This window comes from Leucoraja erinacea, chromosome 18 (genome assembly GCF_028641065.1).
Source record: "Leucoraja erinacea ecotype New England chromosome 18, Leri_hhj_1, whole genome shotgun sequence".
Lineage (NCBI taxonomy): Eukaryota > Metazoa > Chordata > Chondrichthyes > Rajiformes > Rajidae > Leucoraja > Leucoraja erinaceus.
The window spans coordinates 28,696,124-28,724,005 of NC_073394.1; the positions used below are offsets into that span (position 1 = coordinate 28,696,124).

The 27,882-nt window shown below is 44.9% G+C and overlaps 1 protein-coding gene across 2 annotated transcripts in view; it reads left to right on the top strand.

Annotated features, from left to right (window-relative positions):
* The first annotated feature begins 12,720 nt into the window (after positions 1–12,720).
* The window catches only part of LOC129705857 (plakophilin-3-like), a 54,048-nt gene continuing 38,886 nt past the window's right edge, over positions 12,721–27,882 (top strand). The window contains exon 1 of one of the 2 annotated variants that reach the window (XM_055649702.1): positions 12,721–12,820. Coding sequence is in view for 1 of the 2 variants with exons in the window: in XM_055649701.1 (XP_055505676.1) it covers positions 26,920–27,145 (226 nt within the window). In the remaining variant the exon portion in view is untranslated. Of the gene's footprint in view, positions 12,821–26,768; positions 27,146–27,882 lie in introns of those variants that run through there. The other variant, XM_055649701.1, reaches the window with a different exon arrangement.

Here is a 27,882-nt window from a genome sequence, read left to right on the forward strand (position 1 = left end):
AGATGAAGAGGGAATGTATGTGTGGAGTCAAGGGCTGTAGGCAAGATACCAATGAGTACTTTGTAATTCACGAAGGAGAAGGGCATGAGCAAAATGAGATCAATGTGGGGTATTCTGATATGCTACAGCGTTTTGGAGATTGAGGAGGTGTAATTGTGCCTCTTGAATAACATTTAGTGAATAAGCCCCCAGGCCCCGATGAAATTTATCCATGATTACTGAGAGACTCAAGGAGGAAATTGCTGGAGTCTTGACAGAGATATTTGTATCCTCTCTATCCACAGGTAGGATCCTGGGGGACTGGTAGGGCTCTGGGTACTGTTTTAGAGCAGGGGGATCTATGAGTGCAGGTGCATGGTTCCTTGCAGGTGGAGTCACAGGTTGATCGGATGGTCAATAGACAATAGGTGCTGATCATCTACAATCAAAAAGGCTTTTAGCACATTGGCCTTCATCAGCCAGAGTAATGAGTACAGAAGTTGAGAGGCATGTTGCAGCTGTGTAAGGCGTTGGTAAGGCCACATTTACAGTATTGTGTTCAGTTTTGGGCACCGTGTTAAAGGATATAAGTTGTCAAGCTGGAATGGGTACAAAGAAGAATTACGAGGATGTTGCCAGGACTTGAGGGTCTGAGCTATAGGGAGAGATAGAGTAAACATAGAAACATAGAAATTAGGTGCAGGAGTAGGCCATTCGGCCCTTCGAGCCTGCACCGCCATTCAATATGATCATGGCTGATCATCCAACTCAGTATCCTGTACCCTGCCTTCTCTCCATACCCTCTGATCCCCTTGGCCACAAGGGCCACATCTAACTCCCTCTTAAATATAGCCAATGAACTGGCCTCAACTACCCTCTGTGGCAGAGAGTTCCAGAGATTCACCACTCTCTGTGTGAAAAAAGTTCTCCTCATCTCGGTTCTAAAGGATTTCCCCCTTATCCTTAAGCTGTGACCCCTTGTCCTGGACTTCCCCAACATCGGGAACAATCTTCCTGCATCTAGCCTGTCCAACCCCTTAAGAATTTTGTAAGTTTCTATAAGATCCCCTCTCAATCTCCTAAATTCTAGAGAGTATAAACCAAGTCTATCCAGTCTTTCTTCATAAGACAGTCCTGACATCCCAGGAATCAGTCTGGTGAACCTTCTCTGCACTCCCTCTATGGCAATAATGTCCTTCCTCAGATTTGGAGACCAAAACTGCACGCAATACTCCAGGTGTGGTCTCACCAAGACCCTGTACAACTGCAGTAGAACCTCCCTGCTCCTATACTCAAATCCTCTTGCTATGAAAGCCAACATACCATTTGCTTTCATTACTGCCTGCTGCACCTGCATGCCTACCTTCAATGACTGGTGTACCATGACACCCAGGTCTCGCTGTATCTCCCCCTTTCCCAATCGGCCACCATTTAGATAATAATCTGCTTTCCCGTTTTTGCCACCAAAATGGATAACCTCACATTTATCCACATTATACTGCATCTGCCAAACATTTGCCCACTCACCCAGCCTATCCAAGTCACCTTGCAGTCTCCTAGCATCCTCCTCACACCTAACACTGCCCCCCAGCTTAGTGTCATCCGCAAACTTGGAGATATTGCCTTCAATTCCCTCATCCAGATCATTAATATATATTGTAAATAGCTGGGGTCCCAGTACTGAGCCTTGCGGTACCCCACTAGTCACTGCCTGCCATTGTGAAAAGGACCCGTTTACTCCTACTCTTTGCTTCCTGTTTGCCAGCCAGTTCTCTATCCACATTAATACTGAACCCCCAATGCCATGTGCTTTAAGTTTGTATACTAATCTCTTATGTGGGACCTTGTCGAAAGCCTTCTGGAAGTCCAGATACACCACATCCACTGGTTCTCCCCTATCCACGCTACTAGTTACATCCTCGAAAAATTCTATAAGATTCGTCAGACATGATTTACCTTTCGTAAATCCATCCTGACTTTGTCCAATGATTTCACCAGTTTCCAAATGTGCTGCTATCCCATCTTTAATAACTGACTCTAGCAGTTTCCCCACTACCGATGTTAGACTAACTGGTCTGTAATTCCCCGTTTTCTCTCTCCCTCCCTTCTTAAAAAGTGGGGTTACGTTTGCTACCCGCCAATCCTCTGGAACTACTCCAGAATCTAAAGAGTTTTGAAAGATTATTACTAATGCATCCACTATTTCTGGAGCTACTTCCTTAAGTACTCTGGGATGCAGCCTATCTGGCCCTGGGGATTTATCGGCCTTTAATCCATTCAATTTACCCAACACCACTTCCCGACTAACCTGGATTTCACTCAATTCCTCCACCTCCTTTGACCCGCGGGCCCCTGCTATTTCCGGCAGATCATTTATGTCTTCCTTAGTGAAGACGGAACCAAAGTAGTTATTCAATTGGTCCGCCATGTCCTGGTTCCCCATGATCAACTCACCTGTTTCTGACTGCAAGGGACCTACATTTGTTTTAACTAATCTCTTTCTTTTCACATATCTATAAAAAACTTTTGCAGTCAGTTTTTATGTTCCCTGCTAGTTTTCTTTCATAATCCATTTTTCCTTTCCTAATTAAGCCCTTCGTCCTCCTCTGCTGGTCTCTGAATTTCTCCCAGTTCTCCGGTATGCTGCTTTTTCTGGCTAGTTTGTACGCATCATCCTTTGCTTTGATACTATCCCTGATTTCCCTTGTTATCCATGGAGTAGGCTGGGACTTTATTCCTTGGAGCGCAGGACAATGGTGGGTGATTATAAGATCATAAGATCTATAAGGTCCTGAGGACAGGTATAAGGTTAAGGGGAAAAAATTAACAGGAATCGGAGGTGTAACTATTCACACTAAGGGTAGTGGGTGCATGGAACAAGCTGCCAGAGGAGGTCGTTGAGGATGGGACTCAGAACCAGACCTCCATCCTGTACGCCGACTCATCATTGTCACTGATGAGACCCACCACTGTTGTGTCATCAGCGAACTTGTTGATGAAGTTGTTGTTGAGTCTAGCAGTACAGTCGTGTGTAAGCAGACTAAACAGCAGGGGGCTTAGGACACAGCCTTGGGGCGAGCCAGTGCTCGCAGCTATGGTTTTTGATGTCCTACTGCCCACCCTGTCTGTCTGCTGCCGTTGCGATAGAAAGTTCATTACTTAATTACAATTGCATTTTTTAGATAATTCTTACATGGATGAAGTGTGTGTTTATACATAACCTTTCAATCAATAATTTCTAGCTGTTCTTCCTGTCTGTAACAATAACTAAACCTTATATCAGTCTGAAGAAGGGTTTCGGCCCGAAACGTCACCTATTTCCTTCGCTCCATAGATGCTGCTGCACCCGCTGAGTTTCTCCAGCATTTTTGTGTACCTTATATAATATCCACCTTATTTCGGCTAACAACGTCCCAGTAATTGTCCCTATCCTGCAGTTCTTTAATTCACCACCAGTGGGTGCAAAGTGATCATATAATCTCACCTACTTTCAAATTCAGGAAAGGGCAGACTCACCAAATGGCGGTCTTTGCTCCTCAACTTGAAGAAAAAAATTCAAGTAGTTAGATTTATGCACAATTCAGAGAAGCAATTAATATTGATAATCATAGGTATTAATGTAAAGAAATAATAAAGCTATTCCCCAATCTGTCATCTGGGGATAGCATTACAAGTCCTCACAGCCTCCTGATTTGATGCTTAAATTAACGACTTAAAATCAAGATATTTAATCTGCAGGAGCACAGTGTAGAATTCAAGTATCCGGTTTGCTATTAGAAAACTTCATCAGAAGCTGATTGATATGCAACTTTTAAGCAGAATACAGCATCTGCTGTCCCTTGTGTCTGAAATCAACCATATTGCCCTGCTGTAGGCCCCATCCCATGGGTGGCATGGAAAATTGAACTAGTTCAAGACACCTGACTTATAACTCTACCATCTTGAAGTCATTTCAGCTCCTAACTCTCCAGGCTTATCCAAAAACATTGTTTACAGCCAAAATACTGAGTAATAATGACCACAAAATCAGCAGGAGAAAGAAAACTCAAAAATGCAAATCAATAGGTACTTTGTGTCACAAATCTAAGATATATTATCATTTTTATCAAACTACAGTACAAATATTCATTATATCGTTATTGTTATAAAGATCATTAAATTTCATTTTTTACATAATACTGTCACGGGTGAAGTTTGATTATTCTACATATTCTCTCAATCCACAATTTCTAGCTGTTCTTCCTGTCTGTAACAATAACTGAACCCTTTGAAGATAATATCCACATTATTCTGGCTCACAACACTTTATATTAGTAAACCTTGACTTACAGTTGGTCCAACATCTTCAAAGCCCACGACTGTGGGTATCAGGGGTTATGGGGAGAAGGCAGGAGAATGGGGTTAAGAGGGAAAGATAGATCAGCCATGATTGAATGGCAGAGTAGACTTGATGAGCCGAATGGCCTAATTTTGCTCCTATCACTTATGAATGTATCTAAGTTGCATTGCTGTTAGTTTAAGTGCTAGAACAGGCTCCAATGCTACACTGATGATATCTAGCATCAATAGCTATTGTTTGTTAGATGAAATGTTAAATGTTAATCTTTTTGTTCTTAAGTGAACATAAATGATGCCATGGCACAATTTCAAGACTAATATTATCTTTCAAACTAAAGAAATTTATTGCACATGACAGGTTCATTTGCTGATTTTTCATATCTACAATGCAGACCATAATCATGTTTAACATCCTCTTTGGGTAGAGCCCATAGCAGTATTATTACACAGGTAGAGGAACAGCAAAGACGGAGCAATGGAGAGAAAAAACAGCTCATTGATGAGTTGCATAAAGGCAGTACACCCCATCATTGGGGAGTCCACCTACTTGACCACCTACAGTCAGAGTAATCTAGGGGGGGTGTGGGGGATGTAGGGGAGGGAGAGGGGGGGTGGGGGGGATGAGGGTGTGGGGGTGGGGGTGTGTTGGGGGTAGGGGAGGGGGTGTATGTGGGAGGGGCTTGTGTGGGCCCCCGCTCGCAGAACACAGAGCACAGCCCCCGCTGGACAGAAGGCCTTTTGTTGTCGTCCTGGTTGGTGGTTTGAACTATAGTGGGTATTGGAATACGAGATGTGTGTTGGGTGGTATCAAAATATTGTACATTTGTTAATCCTGGCCAAATTGGAGAGACTAGGACTCTAGTGGGATATAAGCTTCAGGGCTGTTGGGAGATTTGGTCAATTTGGTATGCTCTCTGTAGAATTGGGACAAGCTGCGGAGTGGTGCCAGTGTGTCTAGAGCCTAGATACAAGTTGCATGAAAAGAATAAGAACATCTGCAGACCCTGTGAATTAGGTGCAAAATGGATTGGATGGCTGCAAACCAGACATACACCTTGTAAATAATTGTAAATAATGTTGCAGAGTTCTACTTTGCCGAGTGTTGATTGGATGACGTATTGAGCCTTGTCTGGGTTTCTTACAGATCAGGGTAAATGTTTCTAAATTGGCTTCCTTGAGAAGTCCGGTTTGAATACAATGTATTGAGCTGTTGTAATATTGCGTTAGGGAAATGTCTGTTATGTACGGGGTTAATCGATATCTGTAATTGGATTGTTCAGAGACCACCCCCATTCGGCCCCTCGAGGTCCCGAGACCCAGGGCTGCCAACTCTCACACTTTGAGCGTGAGAATCACGCCCGCAAGCAAACTCTCACGCCCTCATGCTCATCAGACATTTCTCACGCCCAGTGGTGAGAAATTTTGTGATCAACGAAAATTTCAAAACTCGGATAAACTGCATGGACCGCGGGTGTTGGAGAGCTGGGTCTGCGGGAGGGATGGAAGCAGAACCAGTGGCGGGAACAGATGCAGGGAGCCAGGACTGGTGAGTTTGCGGCGCTGTCGAGTGTTTGCGCGGCTAGCGTCGAGAGCGTCTGTTTTTGCGCGGATTTTGCGAGCTCGTTTAAACAACTGGCCATAGAGCGCTCAAGGAGCAGGGCGAGTGGAGGGAGGGAGAGGGCCCGACTGGGCGCCAGAGACTGTGAGAGTAAGAGATAGGGTGAGAGAGAAAGGAGAGAGAGGCGAGATGTAAGAAAGACGAGAGAGGAGGGGAGTGGCGGAGAGAAAAGGGGGAGAGGAGAGGAGAGGAGTGGGGTAGCTGGTGGGAGAAGATCCAGGGAGAGAGGAAAGAGAGAGGGGAGGGGAGGAGGAAGAGAAGGGAGGAGAGGGGAGAGGGGAGGAGAAAGGAGAGAAAGGGAGGAATGAGAGAGAGATGAGAGAAGAAGGAGGAGCGCGAAAGGAGAGGGAGGGGAGAAGAGAGATAGAGGTGAGGCGAGGAGTAGAATGTGTTCTAGAGATAGAGGAGAGGGACGAGAGAGTGGAAGAAAGAGAAAGAGAGGTAAGGAGAGTGGGGTGAGAGAGGAGATTGGAGAGATAAGAGAGAGAGGGGGGAGGGAAGAGAGGAGGGGAGGGGCAGGAGGAGGGTGAGAGGGGGAGGGTTAGAGAAGAGGAGGGTAGCGGGGGGAAGGAAAGGGACAGAGATGGGAGAGGTTGAAAGGGGAGGAGGAGGGGAGAGGAGGAGAGGGAGAGGAGAAGGGGAAGTGGAGGAGGGAGAGGAGAGAGGAGAGAGAGAGAGTGGGAGGGGAGAGGGGGAAAGAGAAGAGAAGAGAGAGAAGAGGGAGTGAGAGGGGTAGAGGAGAGAGGAAATGGGAGGAGAGGGGGAGAGGAGAGCGAGGGGAGCGGAGAGAGAGGAGGGGGGAGGAGCGAGGGGGGGAGAGAGAGAAGGAGAGAGAGAGAAAGAGAGAAGAGAGAGGGGGAGAGGAGGGGGAGAGAAGAGGGGATGGGAGAAGAGGAAGAAGGGGGGAGAGAGTGGGAGGAAGAGCGAGGGGAGAGGGGAAGGGAGGGAAGGAGGGAGGAGAGGAGGGAGACGAGAGGGGGGAAGAGGAGGGAGGGAGAAGAGAGGAGCGGAGAAGGGGGAGGAGAGAGAGGAGTGAGGGGAGAGAGGGAGAGAGGGAAGAGAGGGGAGAGAGCGGGGGAAGAGTGAGAGAGAGGGGAGTTAGCAGAGAGAGAGAGAAGAGAGAGGGAGAGAGAGGAAGAGAGGGAGGGAAAGAAAGATAGAGAGAGAGAAAGAGAGAGAGGAGAGAGAGAGAGGGGGGAGAGTGAAAGAAAGAGAGGGGGAGAGAGAGGGGGAGGGAGAGAGAGAGAGGGAGAGTGAGAGAGAGGGAGAGAGAGAGAGAGAGGTAGAGAGGGAGAGAGAGAGAGAGAGAGAGAGAGGGGGAGAGAGAGAGAGGGAGGGAGAGAGGGAGAGAGAAAGAGAGAGGGGAGAGAGAGAGAGGGGAGAGAGAGAGAGAGGAGAAGAGAGAGGGGAGGGAGAGAGAGAGAGAGGGAGGAGAGAGAGAGAGAGAGGGAGAGAGGGGGAGAGGGGGAGAGAGAGAGAGAGGGAGGGAGGGAGAGATGGAGGGAGAGAGAGAGAGAGAGAGAGAGAGAGAGGGAGAGTGAGAGAGAGAGAGGGGAGAGAGAGAGGGGGGAGAGAGAGGGATGGGAGAGTTTCTTCTTTCGAGGGGGGGGAGAGGGAGAGAGGAGAGGAGGAGGGAGGGGGGGAGAGAGGGCCAACTAGGGGGATAGAGATTGAGGATGAGAGGCAGGGCTGCCAACTCCCATGCATTGAGCGTGAGAATCACGCATTTCACCAAATTCTCACTCTGATCACAAATTTCTCTCGCTCTGTTGTGAGAAATTCTGTGATCAACGAAAACTTCAAAACTCATATCAACTGCATGGGCCGCGGGTGTTGCAAGCAGAAGCAGTGGAGGGGACAGATGCGGACAGGGAGCGGGGCTGGAGAGTGTTTGCCGGGCTGGCGAGTCACTCACTGCAACTCCGGCCATGGAGCAGCCTCAGTGCAAAAGACCCGGGCCGTCGGAGGCGTCGAAGTGTTGCGCTGCTGCCGTGAGTGTCTCTGGGCCGAATTCACCCAGATGACCTTCATGGATCAGGCTGCGGCTCGGTGCATCCTGGAGGACAACCAGTGGCTGCTGGAAGAAAGTACCAAGCACTGGGTAGATACGGTGGAAGATAGTGGACTTCAAATGGGGGTGGTTGGTGAAAGCATCCTGCTTGCCTGCTAGATTTTCACTTACTGTAACTGCAGGAAAAATGTTCCCGATGTTGGGGGCGTTCAGAACCATGGGTCACAGTTTAAGAATAAAGGGGGGGGCAGTTAGGACTGAGATGAGGACAAACTTTCTTCACGCAGAGAGTTGTGAATCTGTGGAATTCTCTGCCACAGAAGGCAGTGCAGGCCAATTCACTGGATGTTTTCAAGAGAGAGTTACATTTAGTTCTTGGGGCTAACGACATCAAGGGATATGGGGAAAAAACAGGAAAGAGGTACTGATTTTAGATGAATAGCCATGATCATATTGAATGGCAGTGCTGGCTCGAAGGGCCGATGGCCTATTCCTGCACCTATTTTCTATGTTTCTATGCTTGAGTATATGGCAATAAAACTCGATAACTTGATTTTGAAGCATTCAAGCATGGTGGAGGTATAATGTAGTCATAGATTGATACAGTGTGAAAACAGGCCCTTCGGTGCAACTTGCCCACACCCACCAACATGTCCCAGCTACGCCACCTGCTTTTGGTCCATACCTCCAAACCTGTCCTATCCATGTATCAGTCTAACTTTTTCTTAAATGTTGGGATGGACCCTGCCTCAACTACCTCCTCTGGCAGCTTGTTCCATACACCCATTGTGTGGATAAAGCTATCCCTTAAAAAGTTACCTCTTAAAAATACTTCATACAAAAAACATTGAAATCATACTTCTACAGTGCGCTAAAACATGATTTTAATACATCAAATTTCAAAAGGTTCCTACCCTGGGAGGGGGGACACCCTTCTTGCACACCCTCTGTCCACTCGTTTGCTCCACTCCCTCACCGGGTGCCCCCAAGGCCAGTGATCAGTGATCGCACAGCCTCCCCCCTTTCAAAAACGCTCCAATCAAATTTAAAGCATATATATTGCATTCAAGTGTAAGTTAAAAGACGCTACAGTATGCACCATATTGCACAATTTCAAGCTGAAAAATGCAAATGTTCCGTAACAATGGGAGAGGGACACCTCTAGGCCTAGAGGGCTTGAACAGGCAGACACGAGGATTTAACCCGCAGTGGGATAGGTACAGTAGTTGAACTGTAATTGTGTTTTGTTAAAATAAAGATTAGTTGTTCAAGTGCTTGATTCAGTGATTTTTGACTGAAACTAGACTGAGGGGAAGCTTAGAATGAGCAATTTACACAGTGGTGGGTTAGGATTGACAACAATCCACATCAGCAGCTTCATAATTGTGGGACGTATCACTGATGGGGATGTCAGAGTACAGAAGAGAGATCGAGCAATTGTCCATATGGTGCCAGTGCAATAACCTGGCCCTGAACACCAGCAAAACCAAGGAACTGATTGTGGACTTTGGAAGGAGTAGAAGGGGGACCCACAGCCCCATCTATATCAATGGGTTGATGGTTGAAAGGGTCAAGAGCTTCAAATTCCTGGGCGTGCACATCTCTGAAGATCTCTCCTGGTCCGAGAACACTAATGCAATTATCAAGAAAGCTCATCAGCACCTCTACTTCCTGAGAAGATTACGGAGAGTCGGTTTGTTAAGGAAGACTCTCTCTAACTTCTACAGGTGCACAGGTGCACAGTAGAGAGCATGCTGACCGGTTGCATCGTGGCTTGGTTCGGCAATTTGAGCGCCCAGGAGAGGAAAAGACTACAAAAAGTAGTAAACACTGCCCAGTCTATCATCGGCTCTGACCTTCCTTCCATCGAGGGGATTTATCGCAGTCGCTGCCTCAAAAAGACTGGCAGCATCATCAAAGACCCACACCATCCTGGCCACATACTCATCTCCCTGCTACCTTCAGGTAGAAGGTACAGGAGCCTGAAGACTGCAACAACCAGGTTCAGGAATAGCTACTTCCCCACAGCCATCAGGCTATTAAACCTGGCTCGGACAAAACTCTGATTATTAATAACCACTTTCTGTTACTTGCACTTTATCAGTTTATTTATTCATGTGTGTATATATTTATATCATGGTATATGGACACATTTATCTGTTTTGTAGTAAATGCCTACTATGTTCTGTGTGCTGAAGCAAAGCAAGCATTTCATTGTCCTATACAGGGACACATGACAATAAACTCACTTGAACTTGAACTTGAACTTGAATTCTTTACCTCCACAAATGTTTTCAACTGGCAAAGTTCCTCCCGCAGTTTTATTTTTGCTTGATGAAAAGCAATTAACTGTTTTGTCATTGTTTTGCATTCAAACTAAACTTTCCTTATTCTTACGCAGGAGCTGGTAACAAGATAAGGGATAGCACTCTGACAAGCGATAACCAATTGGATAAATTATAGAGGCATTATACACGTAATTATGGTCAGGAGAGCTGGGCCAACATTCTGCAAGAGCTCAGGTCTAAGTTTCCCTGAATCAGATTACATATCAGTGTTTCATTTTACAATGGAGACACATGGAACAGCAGATGCTGGTTAACAAAAAATAAAGCCACAAAATGCTGGAGAAACTCAGCTGGGTCAGGCAGCATCTCTGGTGGATATGGATAGTTTGCATTCCTATTCATGTTCCCCAGAGATGCTGCCAGACCTGCTGAGTTAAGCCCCTGTCCCACTTAGGTGACCTAAACCGCAACCTCTGGTGACCTTGCCCGCCACCCAAGGTTTCCATGAGGTCACCGGGGGTTTTGGTCACTCTCCCTAATGGTCGAAAGTGGTTTCCTCGTGGTCGAGGCTTCATCTAGGTTGCTGCTATTTTTTCATCATGATTAAAACCGGCCTCGACTAGAAATAGGTTGCAGTTTTAAAAATCGATAATTTTTTTGTCGCAGCCGGTTTTCTTCATAGTCGAGGAAGGTTTTCAACATATGCGTGGCAGGTGGTAGGAGGTCACCTCGACCTTGATTTTTTTTTGGGTGGCGAGCAAGATCACCAGAGGTTGCTGTTTAGGTCTCCTAAGTGGGACAGGGGCTTTACTCCAGTACTTTGTGGCTTTTTTTTCACTTTACAATGATGCTTTTACATGGTGAAGAGTGGGGTCAAGGAAAGAGCGTTCACTTCGCGGCCCTGTTTCCATCAATCTTTCCACCACCATGCACAAGAAGCACAAGATGCAGATGCCGAGAAGTGTGTTCAGCTCTGGCTGAACAACTAATCTTGTGTGTGGACTCGATAAGAAGAAGAATGGGGATGGGAGAATGGAGAACATTCAACTTTCTTCCAAACATTGTTTCAGCAAACTCCTTGTTACATGATACATTTCACAGAAGATATTGTTGATTTCATCTGCGAAACAATATAACACTCGGACACTTCGTAGATTAAAAGTTTCAAAAGTTGGTAATCTGGACTGAGTACAAATTCTCGCATAAACAAATCATGACTTTTACAAGTCTTGTAAAAATTGTGCACATTGGCACATTGGCAATGGAGTAAATAACAATTTTGTTTGCTTTTTAAATGACATCAGGAAGCAGTACTTGGAAAGGACAATTATCCCACTTAGGAATATCTCATTTTATGTATGATGCACTTTTGTTCTTTGAGCATTTGCTATTAATTATTATTTCTTCAATATTTAAAATGCATATGTGAACTTACTATTACAACATAGGAGATCCCTGGCATCAGTTCCCAGTCAGCTCCCAGTACAACACCATAAGATCCATTCCCCTTCCGCTTATTTTCCTCTAACCATGGGAATTTATTCTCTCACACAAGGTGGCATAGAGGTAGAGCTATTGCCTTACAGCACCAGAGACCTGGGTTCGATCCCCGTGTGTTGTACGTTTGTACGTTCTCCCCGTGAGCAGCGTGGGTTTTCTCCGAGATCTTCCGTTTCCTCCCACACTCCAAAGATATACAGGTTTGTAGGTTAATAAATGTAAAATTGTCCCTAGTGTGTGTAGGATAGTGTTAATGTGTGGGGATCACTGGTCGGTGCATACTCGGTGCGCTGAAGTGCCTGTTTCTGCGCTGTAAAGTTAACAAAACTAAACTAAACTAAACTTGCCCATCAACCTCTGAGTATTATCTACTTGCCTCTTCTAAGGGGCAATTTACAATAGCCAATTAGCCAAGCACCCTCCTCTGACAACTCGTTGCATAGAACAATCTGTGTAGAAAAGAATTGCAGATGCTGGTTTTAATTGAAGGTAGACACAAAATGCTGGAGTAACTCAGCGGGACTGGCAGCATCTCTGGAGAGAAGGAATGGGTGACATTTCGGGTCGAGACCCTTCTTCAGTCTGAATACCATAGAACACTCTGATCCACTTCCATGTTCAATCCACTCACTTTTCCACATTACAAGTTGTTAATAGCGTACATCTCCTCTCTTCAACCACCCCTCAACGTTCCCATCATTTTATTTCACATCCAAATATTGTTATGTATCCAGGCAGTGAACCCAATGCACACCTCAAAATTAAACAGGGCACCAATCCCTTTGCTGTAATACCCCCACCCTCTGCCAATGCACACTGAGGACTGGCACTAAGCTGTTGCCATGGGCAGGTTCTAAACACATTTTACATGTTTCATGATACAAGATGAACACATTGTAATTACATATTATGACAAATTCTGTACATTAAACACACACCCAGGGTGTCACTGAAGCAGGCCGTGCCTATAAATGACATTCACTGAAGCAACACACACTGTGTGCTTTGTAGTCATTAAGACGGAGTAAAAAATAGTCTGACAGAGTAAAGCAAGTAAAAGCGGTAACGTTTTCAACAACTGCCTGAGTAAGTGAAATATTTTTTTAAAAGTAATTATGAAAGATCTGATTGTTAAGACTGTGCTTAAGAGATATTAGAGCTTCCTAATTAGTTCTGAATATTTGGTTTTCATGTGCTTTGGCATGAGAAAATATTATATACTCACATGGTTAGATCAGTTTATCTTATGCGTTTATAAAGCTTGTTTCGGATCAAAAAATGTTTATATTTTACTTTTGTCGAGTTTTATTAGCAGGATTGTCATTGAGTATTGTTCACGACTAGTGGCCAAGGGTTATTTTCTGCCATGGTTTGTGAACAGGTCAATCAAAGGCTGTAAGAAATTGCAGCCCAGTCCATCACGCAAACCAACCTTCCTTCCATTTTCTCCATCTACACTTCACGCTGCCTCAGCAAGGCCACCAGCATAATCAAGGATCAGTCTCACCCCGGTCACGCCCTCCTCTCCTATCATGCAAGATGTACAGAAAATGCACACATCCAGAGTCAGGGACAGTTTCTTCCCAGCTGTTATCAGGCAACTGAACTGTCCTCTCACCAACTGGAGAGCGGCCCCGACCTCCCATCCACCCCATTGGAGGTCATCGAGCTATCTTTAATTGGAATTTATCTTGCACTAAATGTTACACCCTTTATTCTGTATCTACACTCTGGATAGCTTGATAGTAATTCTATATTGTCTTTTCGCTGAAAACAAAAAAGCTTTTAACTGTACACAGTACACGTGACAATAATAAACTAATGATAATAATATTCTGGAGGGAACTTTGTTGCTGTACAATTCCATGGGCAGCAGCAGCCTCTCCAGTACTTCACCCAGCCAGTTCCTTTACACACCTAATCTAGACATTGAATGCCAGTCATCTGTTTATCAATGAGAAACGCCTATGTGGGCACAAGTCGCACAAGGAACACAAAAATACATTTAGCTATAAACATACTTTCTACTTTTTCTCTCTCTCTCTCTCCCTTTTTTTTTCTTCTCTTTTTTTCTTCTTTCTCACTTTCTCTCTTTCCTCCTTTTTCCTTTTCACACACCATACATCGCACGTTTTTCTATTTTTGAGTATCTATTCTCTCTTTCTCTCTTTTATTATTTAAAAAAAAATGAAGCTGTACATACAATGTAACATGCCAATATATATTAGGCACCTTGGTGCCACATTACTGTACTTACTTCTAATTTTAAGGTTTTAAAAAAAAAGCTATAAAGATAGAAAGCAGTGACTTGCGTATTTTTAATTGTTGTTGGGGCCCGAATGAGTTTTGAGCTAACATGCAATTCTGCAACAGTCCACTCCGTCTCCAGCAGCTATGCCTGTTACCTTGAGTACAGAACCTCTTTATGTCAGGTGCTATACTGAATGTGCCTGAACCTGTTTTATTAGACTAGTCACGCCAACTGAATGCGATTTGCAGTAACATACTTCAAAACAAATGAGAGAAACTTAACTCTGTTTAATTGTTCATTTAAAGAACTTTAACAGGACGATTCATTTGTTAAAACCAGTACTTTTTAAATGCTTAAAGGATGACAGAATACTTTCTTTTTTATCAAAAGACCCTTGTATTTCTGCTGCTCCCTTTGTCTCAGCCTTGCATTTTTGAAAGGACCAATCCATTTAGCTTTAAGTAGGGTCACACCTACATCTAACAAGTATTCCTGTCAGCAGATTTAGCTGTCTTCTCATTTCCTGAAGGGCCTCCCAATCTGTACACAACATAGTTGTGTGGCAGTACAGCTAACGTCTGGCTTGTGATGTTGAAAATAAATGTTTAGGTTTGCTTATTTTCACGTGTTGCGTGCTAACCAGTCAGCGGAAAGACAATACATGATTACAATCGAGCCGTTCACAGAGTACAGATAGGTATTAAAGGGAATAATGTATCATGTGGGATAAAATCCAGTTGAATTAAACAAAGCCTGAGGACCTTCAATGCGGTAGATAGTAGCTCAGGACCGCACTTGAGTTGTTGATGGGATGGGATAACAGTTGGGAAGAAACTGTCCCTCTCTTGGTATGCGTTGAAATGGTGAAATTATCACTGAATTAGCTGAAATTTCCTTCATTGCCCCAATAAATTTTACCAAATCTGACTTGGATGGAGGAGGGATGATGTCAAGCACTGTTTGGGATTACTGAGTACAGGAAATGCCACCAAAGCTGTTGTCAACAGACAATTTGCACCATACCTTACATATTCAGTGAGATGGTATTGTTGCACCGGAAGGAATGATTCTACTTATAAGTAGCTTGCACGGACATGTTCAGCAAAAGCAACTTTCAACGACGTGATGTTTCCAGTGTCATGTCCTGAGAGAAAAAAGAACAGGGGATAAAACATATATTTTTTCTATTTAACTCACAAGCTTTTATTTAATCCTTACAAGAATATTGGAGACATGTTTTCCCCCAAAAAAGGCTGCTTGGCTGACAATCAAGAACCAATCAATTGAATAATTTCAGTATCTTTACTTTCCAAATACTGAGTAAGTGTCCTGCACTGTCTGAATGGCAGATTGAACAGTCAAATGCATGGAGATGTGATCAGTACAGATGGAGAGGTTGGAGTTCAGGTAGTGTCAGAGTCATACAGTGTGGAAACAGACCCCTTGGACAACTTTCCTACACCGACCAACATGTCCCATCCACACGAGTCCCATCTGCCTGCATTCAGCCCATATCCCTCTGGTCCTATCCATGTACCTGTCTAATTGTTTCTTAAATGTTTTAATAATACCTGCCTCAACTACCTCCTCCGGCAGCTCATTCCATTCACCCACCACCCTTAAAACACCCCTCAGGTTCTTATTAGATCTCCCCGCCCCCCCCCCCCTTTCACCTTAAACCCATGTTCTTTGGTTGTGGATTCCCCCACTCTTGGCAGACACTGTGGGTTCACCCGATCTATTCCTCATGATTTTGTTCACCTCCACAAGATCGCCCCTCATTCTCCTGTGCTCCAAGGAATAGAGTCAAAATTAGGAATACGTTCAACCAGGTTAGGTGACCCTTTCTTGGAGGATAACATTATCTTGAACAACAGAATGCAAACTTCCTTCCTGAAGCTGAAAGAACCATCTCATTGTTTGTTGGGCGGCAGAAATGCTTAGTCTGCTTAAAGAAGCAGGAGAATTAGTCTTAGACTCATTCACTTAATCTCCCATGCGCACACCCTCTGTTGCCGCTGTAACAAACCGCAGCCAGAAATATAAACAGGGCGGCTCCCTCAACATTCATTACTCACAGGTAGATTCACAGATCAAAATCACGAAAGGTCTGTATGGTACTATCAACATTCCACAGAAGAATATTGCTCTATAACTCAGAAAAATCAGTTTAATGTAATTTTAGTTTAGAGATACAGCGCAGAAACAGGCCCTTCAGCCCACAGGGTATGTGCCGACCAGCACATTAACACTATCCTACACCCACTAGGGACATTTTTTTTACATTTATCAAGCTGTACAAACCTGTACATCTTTGGAGTGTGGGAGGAAACCGAAGATCTCGGAGAACGTGCAAACTCCGTACAGACAGCACCCATAGTCAGGGATTCAGGCGCTGCAAGGCAGCAACTCTACCACTGCGCCACCGTGACCACAACAGTATACATTAACTATCAGGTGATTTTCCCTCTTGGCACTAATCTCAAATTTAATCATCTCCGAGTAACCTTTGTACATCTTTTCCCTTAATGCACTTTAGCTTCTCCAAGCCCGTCCTTTCTTATCCCTTCTGATTCATCTGGTATTGCCCAAGTCAAAGTCTAAATCTGAATCCAAGTAGATTTAACTGCTCTCCATATTATCTCCATACACCCTATGTGTGCAGTTATTCAAGCATGTGCCACTGTCTGCATCAAAGGGGCTTTGCACAGACACTAGAGGAGCGGTGATAAGTGTTTCCTCAGTTCTACAATAAAAACAAGAGAAACATAAAGGCAGAAGCAGGCTCCCAAAATTAAATGCAACATACTTTGATAGATTTGTTAATGTTATTCTAACTACAGGTAAAAATAATTGGAAGATGCAGAGTTCATAATAATGGATTGAAGCGAAAAAAAGAGCGGGGGAGGGGGTTAGGGAAGGGGAGGGGGAGAGGGAGAGGGAGAGGGAGAGAGAGAGAGTATTGTGTCTATCTTTGGTGTAAACCAGCTTCTGCAGTTCCTTCCTACATATTATAGGCCGATGAATTTCCATCTTACTTTGGCGACTCTTGACAGCTTCTGTATGTCCTTCTTGTCAAAAGTCCTCAGGAGATATGGGAGATTAGATTTGTGTGGTGTTCCTTTGAGAAAGCCACTGAGATGTTTGAAGAATTATGCAGAGAATCACTGTGAGAAAAAAATGGTTTGTCATCCAGCAAACATGTATCTGCTGGTGGAGATTGATTAAACTTGCGTTTTATGATGAGTCACACATTAGTTGTCCTCTGAAACTGAAAGGTCTTCCAAAGATGAATGCTCTGATTGCATATGAAAGAGTAAAGAATCTTCAAACAACTTTGCCCTTGAACAACTCTTGGCATGTGGCAGTACGATAGAACTGATGGTAGTCTTGCTGCCTTACTGCTCCAGCCATCCAGGTTCGATACTGACTTCTGGTGAATAGAGATTGCGTGTTCTCCTTGTGGGTTTGCAAGTTTCCTCCAGTTTCCTCTCGCATCCCAGATACATGTTGGTAGCTTTATTGGTTACTAAACAAAAATAGTAATGCTGCAGGCAAGTAACAATTAGAGTCAAATGACAGGGCATATAGGAAAGAACTGCCAATGCTGGTTTACACCGTAGACACTAAATGCTGGAGTAACTCAGGGGGTCAGGCAGCATCTCTGGAGAAAGGGGAGGAAAGGGTGAGGGGGGGGGCAAATGGAATGCAAGAGTTACATGAAATGAGAGAAATCAACGTTCATACCATTAGATGTAAGCCCTACCAAATGGCAGGGGATGCATCTTCAGTCTGAAAAAGATTCCCAATCCAAAACGTCACCCATCCTTTTTCTCCAGAAATGTTGCCTGACCCGTTGAGTTACTCCAACACTGTGTCTATCTTTGATAGCTGGTTCAACACGCTTCAGGAACAGAACACAAATACACTCTCTTAAGGACTGCCAGGCTTAGGCAATAAAGGTTGGCCTTAGCTAGAATGGCCACTTCCCAAAAAAATGAATCTTGTTCTGACATCTCGTTTCAGGGAAAAGTACTCTGAATAAGCTTCTCTGCCAACCTTCCCTTATCTGTGCTAGTAAATGAAACTGCACCATCCAGACTGAAAGTTGCTCAGGAGCAATCTCCAAGTCCACCTAGAGTAGTCTCCTCCACTGCAGGTCTGCAGTTTTCCTCTTGCCATGCTGTAACCACTGGAGGGATAACGTTTAGGAACATCAAGACCAGCAAAATCTCATAAAAATCAAGCAGTGCTGAAATGAATAAGAATGAGAGATTTATGTCTGTTTGGATTATGACATGATTTAATGATAATTTTGGAATGCGAGAAGCTTTGAACTGTTGTGACTGGCGAATTTGTGTTGCTGTTAAGAATACTGCCATTATATTAGTTGTTCATCAACAGCTCATGCAAAAAGATCAACTAGTTTCCCTAACCTGCTTTCCTTTAATTTTTCTCTTTTTATCCACTTTCTCCTGCTTCATTGAATCTCATCTGAGAGCTGGCAGTGAAAGCTGGCCCCTTGTGATACCTAAGTTGTGCCTAACCCTAGTCGAGGGTCTCCGGTGAGGTAGGTAGTAGCTCAGGATCGACCTGTAGTTGTTCGTAGGATGGTTCAGTTGCCTCAAGACAGCTGGGAACAAACTGTCCCTGAATCTGGAGGTGTGTGCTTTCACACTTCTGTACCTCTTGCCTGATGTGAAAGGGGGGAAGAGGGAGTGACCAGGGTGAGACTGGTCCTTAATAATGCTGGTGGCCTTGCCGTGGCAGCGTGAAGTGTAGATGGAGTCAATGGAAGGGAGGTTGGTTTGTGTGATGGTCTGGGCTGGGTCCACAATTCTCTGCAATTTCTTGCGGTCTTGGATGGAGCTGTTCCCAAACCATGCTATGATGCATCCCGATACTTTCTACAACGCATCTGTAGAAGTTGGTGAGAGTTGTTGTGGACATGCCAAACTTCCTATGCCTTCAAAGTAAGTAGAGGCATTGGTGTGCTTTCTTGACCATTGCTTCGATATTGGTGGTCCAGGAGTCAAAACAAATTTCAACTACATAATACTTCTTTTGAGGGAAAAAAATGTTGTGCAAAGGAATATCCATGGCACAGTCTTTGACCTATGAACTTCCTTTCCACACAACCTCCAAATACTAATTCCACAATCGTGACATGAATTTCATTCCTCTCCCCTGCCACTGAACCAAACTATTTGCAGTGTGTTAGCTGTCTGCCTGATCCCAAACTGAATTTCTGATTTCACACTCACTCCCTTACAGAGACTACTTCAACCTCTGCTTGAGCTAAATGCATTTGCCATTTGACACCCTCATTCACAATTCCAGGCAGCACTGTTGGAATACTCTCTTTGCTCAGATCAAATCATCTAACCATCATAAGTATAAACATGAACATAAAATACTGGAAATACTCAGCAACGTTAGTCAGGATTTGTGGGAAGAAAACTTAATTCTTCAGCTAAACAACTCCGTTTCGGTGAACAGCAATTGTTCAAGTAGAGCTTAAATGTGAAGATTTTGATGTGCATTTCTAGAATTTTCTGTGGTTGTTTTATATTTTCAATATCTACGGTATTTTGCATCTGGGGTTTAGAAACAAACTGGTCAACAACAAGATCTTCACATTGAAGCTCTATTTCAATGCGAAAAACCTCCGAGGTGGTTGTAATTATTTAGAATTCTCTATTCCAGAAGAATTGAGTAGACTGGTGGCTGAGATCAATCTATTTTTCGACAACACATCATGCAGGGGAAATGGGGATCAGGATCAATAATGATCTTATTTAATAGTGAACTAGGCTTGCTCCTGCTTTTGTGCAATGATGTCCAAACAAAAACCTGAAGCCATGGGCACAGAAGAAAGTTGGCCAGAAGATAAGCTCTGCTACAAAATGCTTATTCAATGATGATATCCTGTAAATGAAATACTGCCAATGACCTGTTGACCTACAGTGTGAATTATAAAATGGTGTGGATGACATTCAAGGTACAATGCTAAGACAGCGCAAGCTTGTTCCAACATATCCTTATGAAAATATGAGTCAAATGCAACACCATTATCATCCTAATAAGAATCATCCTTACAACACAGAAAATGTCTCCTTCGGCATGGAAGGCATACAACCAGTAAAGCAGAATGCTGAAGCAAGCCAATGTTTCCCTTAAATTAAAACATCCCCTTGGGAATTAATTGTTAAAAATATTAAAATGGCCTGCTAGAACTTTTATGTTAATGTGTATAGGAGAAGACTATCAAGAGCAAATTAGATTAGATTAGATTAGATCCTTTGTTTGTCATTCAGACCTTTTGGTCTGAACGAAATGTCATTACCTGCAGCCATACATATAATAATAAACAACAAAACACACAATAAACACAAATTAACATCCACCACAGTGAGTTCACCAGGCACCTCCTCACTGTGATGGAGGCAAAAGTCTTAAGGTTACTGTCTCTTCCCTCCTCATTCTCCCTCTGCGCTGAGGCGATATGTTGTTACCCCACCGGGCGATGGTAGTCAGTCCCGCGGCTCAACCGAGCTCCGCAACCGAGCTCCGCGTACGGGCCGGTTCCAGCTCAGCCCCGAGCCGGGCCGCCCTCTCCGGAGCGCCGTCTCAGCCCCGAGTCGTGCCGCAGCCACTGGAGCGCCCGAACGCCGCCACAGCTCCGATGTCGACCAGCCTCACGTTGGTGAGTCCTGGCTGGCTCTGCCTCCGGAGCCTCGAGGTCGGTCACACGTTGGAGACTGCCAGCTCCGCCATTAGGCCTCAGCGCAGACGGAGGCAGAGAACGGGGAATACCGCAGAACAGTCGCATTCCCCCGAAGGGAGAGGCAGAAAACCATGTTTCAGCCCCCTCCCCCCCACACATAACACAACCTAATAACCAAAAATTTAACTAAAACAAGACAAAAAAAACAACAACAAAAAGTAAAGACACACGGACTGCAGGCGAGCCTCAGCCGTTCAAGAACGCTGCCACTTCCGGAATTGCACAAAGAGGGCGACTTTATAATGGAGAATAAGGGAATGACAGAGAAACCCCAACTTGGCTCCATCCACCTTTCTTTTTTCTTTTTAACTTTAATGTAAACAATTTCTTTCTGTCTGTCTTTGTGGACAACCCCCCCCCCCCCCGCTAGGAATACCAGAAAACCAGGGATCTAGTGACAGTGAGGAATAAGCACAAGTGAAAAATATCGCAAGAGAAATTGGTGAGACTAAATGTCGATAGTGTGGCAAAGTTTCATAGCAGGTGGTTTTGCTATCTCTCAATATTACTGAGTTCCATCCTATATCAGTGATGCATGTGTGGACTCTCCCTTGGGGGAAAGCCTTTGAGTGTGGTCCAGATTATGCTGGAAGCAGAAAGCACAATTGATGTCATCTGAAGATCTGTGGTCAATAAGCAAACCCAATGAAAATTATTGGTAGAGGGCGGATGAAGGAAGTGGAAGGGGGTGGTATGTGGGCGAGCAGTAGGGTCTGGAAAGTGGCCTTTCTCCAGGAGACAGAGTGTGGCCCTTGACTGGAGAGCATGGGTAGGAATGATTGGGAGATCTGAGGAATTGGTGGGAGAGGAGGAAACAAAAAAGAGCAAGGGGGAAGAACAAGAGAGTTGGGGAGGGGAAGAGAGAAAGGGGAGGGACCTTAGTGGGGGAATAATGTGAGAAGGGGTTAAGATGGAGGTTGGGGTGGGGGTGATGAATGGAGGGAGGCAGGTGATTAGGGGAAGGGAGAAGAGCGAGATTTGGGATGGTTAAGGGAGATTGGTTATGGAAGAGTGTTGGCAAAAGTATGTAGTATCTACATGTAGCTAGATACTGCTTACATTCACCGAGTAGATGTTCAGTAATTGATAGCAACCAATCCATCACAGCACACAATTTTATTTTTTGGTTGGCCACACATTCTGAACAGGGAGCCAATTATAAAAGAAGGATCTATTACCCCTTAACCTCTTCTAGTTCTTTCTCTGGCTAGTTCAATATCATTTTTTATGTTCCAAATCAAGTTGTTATAATTATATAGAATAAAATATAATTAAAAATTCCTCTCTAACTTTTAGCCATCTACTGTCCCAGTGGTGGCATTCTTTCTAATTTATGTTCTGTGCATTTGCCTTATGTACAAGATCTACAAGAGGTTCCATTGCCTTCCAGGAGTCCCGAGTTTGACCTTTTTGGTCTCTGTAAAAAAAAAAAAAAATTTTATCCAAAATGTTGCTGGTTTCTATGGAGATTTAGACCTGTTGGGTTTTTTTACAAGTTCAACCATGACCTCAATAATTGCACAACAGTTCATATTTCCACAGCACACTGTGCTCCTCAAAATGTGAACCCTGCATTTGCCTCACAATAGCATTCATCTGACATGTGTTTCAGATATTTATACCACCATCCTGCCTTATCATCCTAACTAATCTCTTCAGTCTGGTGAAACCCAACATTCACCCCAATTCATTTCAATACTCTCTTTGTCCCCTGCATATCCTCTCCTCTCAAATTATGAGAGGAATAGATCGGGTAGATGCACAGAGTCCCTTGCCCAGAGTATGCAAGTCGAGGACGAGGACATACTGTAGGTTTAAGGTGAAGGGGAAAAGATTTAATAGGAATCTGAGGGGTACCTTTTCCACACAATCTATGGAACTAGCTGCCAGGGAAGGTAGCTGAGGCTGGGACTATCCCACCATTTAAAAACAGTTAAGGGCCTGTCCCACCAGCATGCGATAGCATGCGTCTAGCGTGATCAAACATGGTCGCTTGAGGTGTACCGCCTCGCGGGGCCGGTCCCACTTCAATCGGCGGAGGCGTATGGAGTTGTGCGGGGCTGGTCCCGACATCGCGCGGGACTCCAAAAATCTTGCACTGTCTGAATATCCCGCGCGACAACGGCCTGTTGGCCCGCAGCCGCATTGAGGCCGTACACAGCGCCTCGATGGCGTATGCAGTGTCTCAACGCCGTATGCAGCGTGTTGATGGCGAACGCCTAGCGCGTGGCGTTGCGTGACCACGTCACCGCCCTGCGTGCCGTTGCATGATGACGTCACCGCCCGACGCCGTGCGACGTCCAAATTCAGTCAGCCCGCCTCCCGCCCAGCTGATTGGTGAGTTTGATGTAAATTACGTCACGCGCAACTTTGCGCATACTTAGCGTGTACTTACCGCGAACTTAGCATGAACACTGCTTGTACTTACCGCGAACTTAGCCAAACGGGAGTAGGTGGGACTAGTGTAGCTGGGACACATTGGCTGGTGTGGGCAAGTTGGGACGAAGGGCCTGTATCCACACTCTATGACTCTCTGTCAGCTTAGACTGACCAGAAAACCATGTTTTACCCGAGTCCTCCATTACATTGCTGTCCCTTATCCCCATAGTTTTGTCCCCCTTAATTAGAGTTACTGCCAGGAGCTTCCCATTCCTCTTAAATCAAGCTTTTTTTTAAACTACATTTTTGCAAGGATTACAGTCTTTCAACCCATTAAGTTATTTGTCTGTCCTGACCCAAACATCCCATTCACTCCACAGATCACACATGACCCGTTGCGTTCCTCCAGCACTTTGTTTTATTTTGCACTGTATTTTTGAAATCGTTGTGCCGTCAAGGTAACGGCCATCAATAAACCAATGCAAGGCGCTGTAAAATTTTGAAAAATGCAGATGCTGGAAATGTTAAAATAAAGATAGCTCATGCTGAAAACACGTACAGATTTGTACAGATTTGTCTGGACATGACGTTTAACATGCATGTTTTCTTTCTGACTTTGATCTTCTGTCAGAATTGAGCAACTGGATTAAACTGCTTCTCCCTCTCCACGCCAGTTCCTGACACACTGAACTATTCCATCCATGTTTGTTTTCATTAATAAACTGGCATGAGAAAAATAATACTGAACACGGAGAATCCTCAATAAATGCACACAAATTATAGTGCAGATCAGAAACTCACTGCCAGGGGTGGAGGCAAATATTCAACAGTGACATTTATGACGTTTTTAGATGGGCGCTAGGATTATGTGCAGACAGTGGAGATTAATTTAACCTGGCATCATGTTTCGCATGGACGTTGAAAGATGTGCATTGCAGATCAAAATCATCAGTATATTGTCACATGAACTGAGGTACAGTGAAAGACAGTTGGTGCATGCTAACCATTCAGTGGAAAGACTATACTTGAGGTTACAATCGAGCCATCCACAGTGTACAGAAACGTGATAAAGGAAATGCTTAGTGTAAGTTAAAATTCAGTAAAGTCCAATTAAGGATAGTCTGAGGTTCTACAATGAGATAGATAGTAGCTCTGGACTGTTCTCGGGTTGTTGATAAAATGGTTCAGTAGCCTGATAACAGCTGGGAAGAAACTGTCCCTGAATCTGGAGGTGCGTGTTTTTACACTCCTGTACCTCTTGCCTGATGGGGAGAGGGGAGAAGAGGGAGTGTCTGGGATGAGACTTGTCTATGATTATGTTGGTGGCCTTGCTGAGGCAGCGAGATGTGTAAATGGAGTCGATGAAGGAAGGTTGGTTTCTTTGAAGATCAGGGCTGTATCCACAATGTTCTGCCACTTCCATATGCACCATTCCGGGCGAATTAGGATTATTTTGTACAGGGACCCAATCGACAAAACTTGGACTCCTGGAAGGAAATGGAACCTCTTGCAGATCCTGTATACAAGACAAATTCACAGAACATAAATTTGAATAAATGCCACTGCTGGGATTGTTAATGTCTAAGAAAAAGAGTAATTTTTAATTATAATGCATTCTGTATAATTAATAGAACTTTCAACGGCACATCTGTAGAAATTGTGTAGCGTGCTGGGGATATGCCAAACTTCCTAAATCTTCTAAGTAGAGATGTCGGTGTCCATTCTTGGTCATTGCTTTGATATGGGTAGTTCAAGCCAAGTTGCTGGTGATATTTAGTCCAAGAAACTTGAAGCTTTCAATCATTTGGCACCATCAATGTCTACCAGGGTATATGTACCATTTCGCTTCCTACTACAGTGGCGTCGTCTGCAAATTTGTAAATTGAATTGGATTTGTACTTGGCTACACAGTTTTGGATGTATAAGAAGTAAAGAAGGGGGCTGAGAATTGGGGCTTGTGGAGCACCAGTGTTGAGGATTATCATAGAAGATGATTTGTCCTCTATCCTCACTGATTGTGATCTGTTGGTCAGGAAGTCGACGATCCAGTTGCAGAGATGAGTGCTGAATCCAAGTTCCATGAGTTTGGTGATGAACTTGGATGTGATAATAATAGTATTAAAAGCAGAGCTGTAGTCTATGAATAGAAGTCTGACATGGGTGTCTCTCTTATCCACATGGTTGAGGGATGAGTGTAGGGCCAAGGAGATGGCATCAGCCATAGACTACTTGTGGTGGTGGGCGAACTGCAGTGGGTCAAGGCTGCTTGGTTCGGCTGGATCCATAACCAGCCTCTCAAAGCACTTCATGATGGTGTAAGTCAAGGCCACCGGACAGTAGAATAGAATAGAATAGAATAGTTTCTTTATTGTCATTAGTAACATGAACCATGTACAACAAAATTAAAAAATGTCAGCCATTCAGTGCACCATTCAAACATTTCTAAAACGATACATACAAGGTAAAATATTTAAAAAGATAAACAACTAAAATAAATATCATGAAAATAGCACGCATAAACACCCAACCCTACATCCTTCTGTCGATTTCACAGTGTACCACAGTCCCTTAGTATGTATCGCCCCTGTGTTCCTTGGCGGCTACATTTAGTGCCTTTATAGCAGTGGGGTAAAAACTGTTTTTAAGTCTGTTTGTCCTTGTCCTTGTCCTTGTAGATCTGTACTGTCTGCCTGATGGCAACAGTTCAAACAGGGAGTGTCCAGGGTGGGAAATGTCCTTTATAATACTCTGGGATTTTTTGATGCAGCGGGTCGATGAAGGAAGGTTGGTTTCTTTGAAGATCAGGGCCAATGTTCTGCCACTCCGTCCTCACAGTAGTCAGACATGAGATTTTCCTGTTCTTTGACACTGGGATGATAGTGGCCTTCGCTGGTGGGTAGCTCAGAACAGAGTAGGAAGAGATTAAAGTTATCCGTCCTCACAGTTTCTAAGCACACAGCCAGGGACTCTGTGTATTCACCCTGAGGAAGGCCGAACTAACTTTCGCAACGGTGACGCTGGCAAGAGGCATGGTTGAGTCTGTTGGGATGGATAGCATCGCCCCATTAGCTTTCTGCTCAACTCGAGTATACAAAGCATAAGTTCACCAGGTAGGGCCGCATTATATCCTTGCCCTCGCTCCCTACTCACTGGCCTTTCAATTGACCCCCCCCCCCACCCCACCCTTACCCCTCCTCCCGTACTCCTCTCTCACTCCTTTCCCCCTCCTCTCCACTCTCTCAAACGCCCCCATCTGTAGTTAATATCTCCCTCTTTTTCCCCCTCTCATCCCTCCTTCACAAAGATCTTTTTCGAATGAAGCAGCAAACTACGGAAGGGAAGTGATTGTCACTTAAAACACAGTGAATGGAGCGGCAGACAGGGAAGGGTTGCAGTGAACTCAGCATAAACTCTTGGCTTGAGTAGATGTGAGGCGCGGCGGCGGACGGACGGGCCAGTGGGCTGGATGGCTGCCCGGGAATGTGGTCATGGGGGTGGGGGTGGCAGTGACTCACTCACCTGGGAAGGTGGAGCTCTAGGTTGAAGCAGGCTGCGACGGGGCAGGGCACCAGTCTCCTCCCTCGGGCCGCGCCTCAGTCCCAGCCCCAGCCCCACCGCGGAAAGGCGTCAGGGAGATCATAGCCACCCGCGAAGGAGGGAGGAGAAGGGAGAGAGGGGCTTCACCGTTGTCCGCGGCACACGGGCTGCCCTCGCACACCAGCGTACCTTTGACACACTTTCCTCGGGAGGGTCAAAGAGACAGCGAGAATGAACGCAATGCAGGACGTTCACTTTCTGAAGTCCGCCTTGCCGTCGGACGCCAAGGTCTCCACCCTGGCCGTCCCGTCCGACCAACAGCTGGACCAGCGCAACGAGCACCGGCCGGGCAGCCAGCAGAAGAGCATGAGGGTCCAGGAGCAGGTCCTCACCATGTTGAAGAGCAGCAGCAGCGGCCGGGGCAGCACCTCGTCCCACGGCGGTTCCCTTCATGAAGGTAAGTGGAGACCAGCTCGGCACCTCCTCGAAACCACTCCAGGAGTCAACAATGTTGGTTTATCTTTGTCGCGTACCTTTAGGTGGGAGATGAGGAGGAATTTATTTAGTCGGACAGTGGTGAAACTGTAAAAACCATTACCACAGAAGGCTGTGGAGGCCAAGTCAATAGGTATTTTTAAGGTGTAGAGTGATTCTTGATTTGATGCCAGCGGTTATGAGAAGGCAGGAGAATGGGGTCCGGAGGGAAAGGTAGATCAGCTACTATTGAATGACGGAATAGAGTTGATGGGCTGAATGGCCTCAGTCTGCTCCTATATCTTATGAGCTTATGTGTCCTGAAATGGAACAATGAAACTTACTTGCAGCAGCACAACAGTAAGCACCGTACTCTGGAAAACCCATACTAAGCAACAAAACAGTTAATTGTATACACCTATGTACATAGCGTGTGTACATAGCGTGTGCAGGAAGGAATTGCAGATGCTGGTTTACAATGAAGATAGACACGAAATGCTGGAGTAACTCAGTGGGGCCGGCAGCATCTTGGAGAAAATGAATTGGTGACGCTATGGGTCGAGACCCCTTTTCAGACTAGAGTCGGGTGAGAAGGAAACTAAAAGTATGAAAAGGTTTGGTTTTGATTTGTTCAGTACCTTTCCATAACTCAAGTTCACCACTCCCCTGACTCTCAGTCTGAAGAAGGGTCTCAACCTGAATTGTCACCTATTCTTTTTT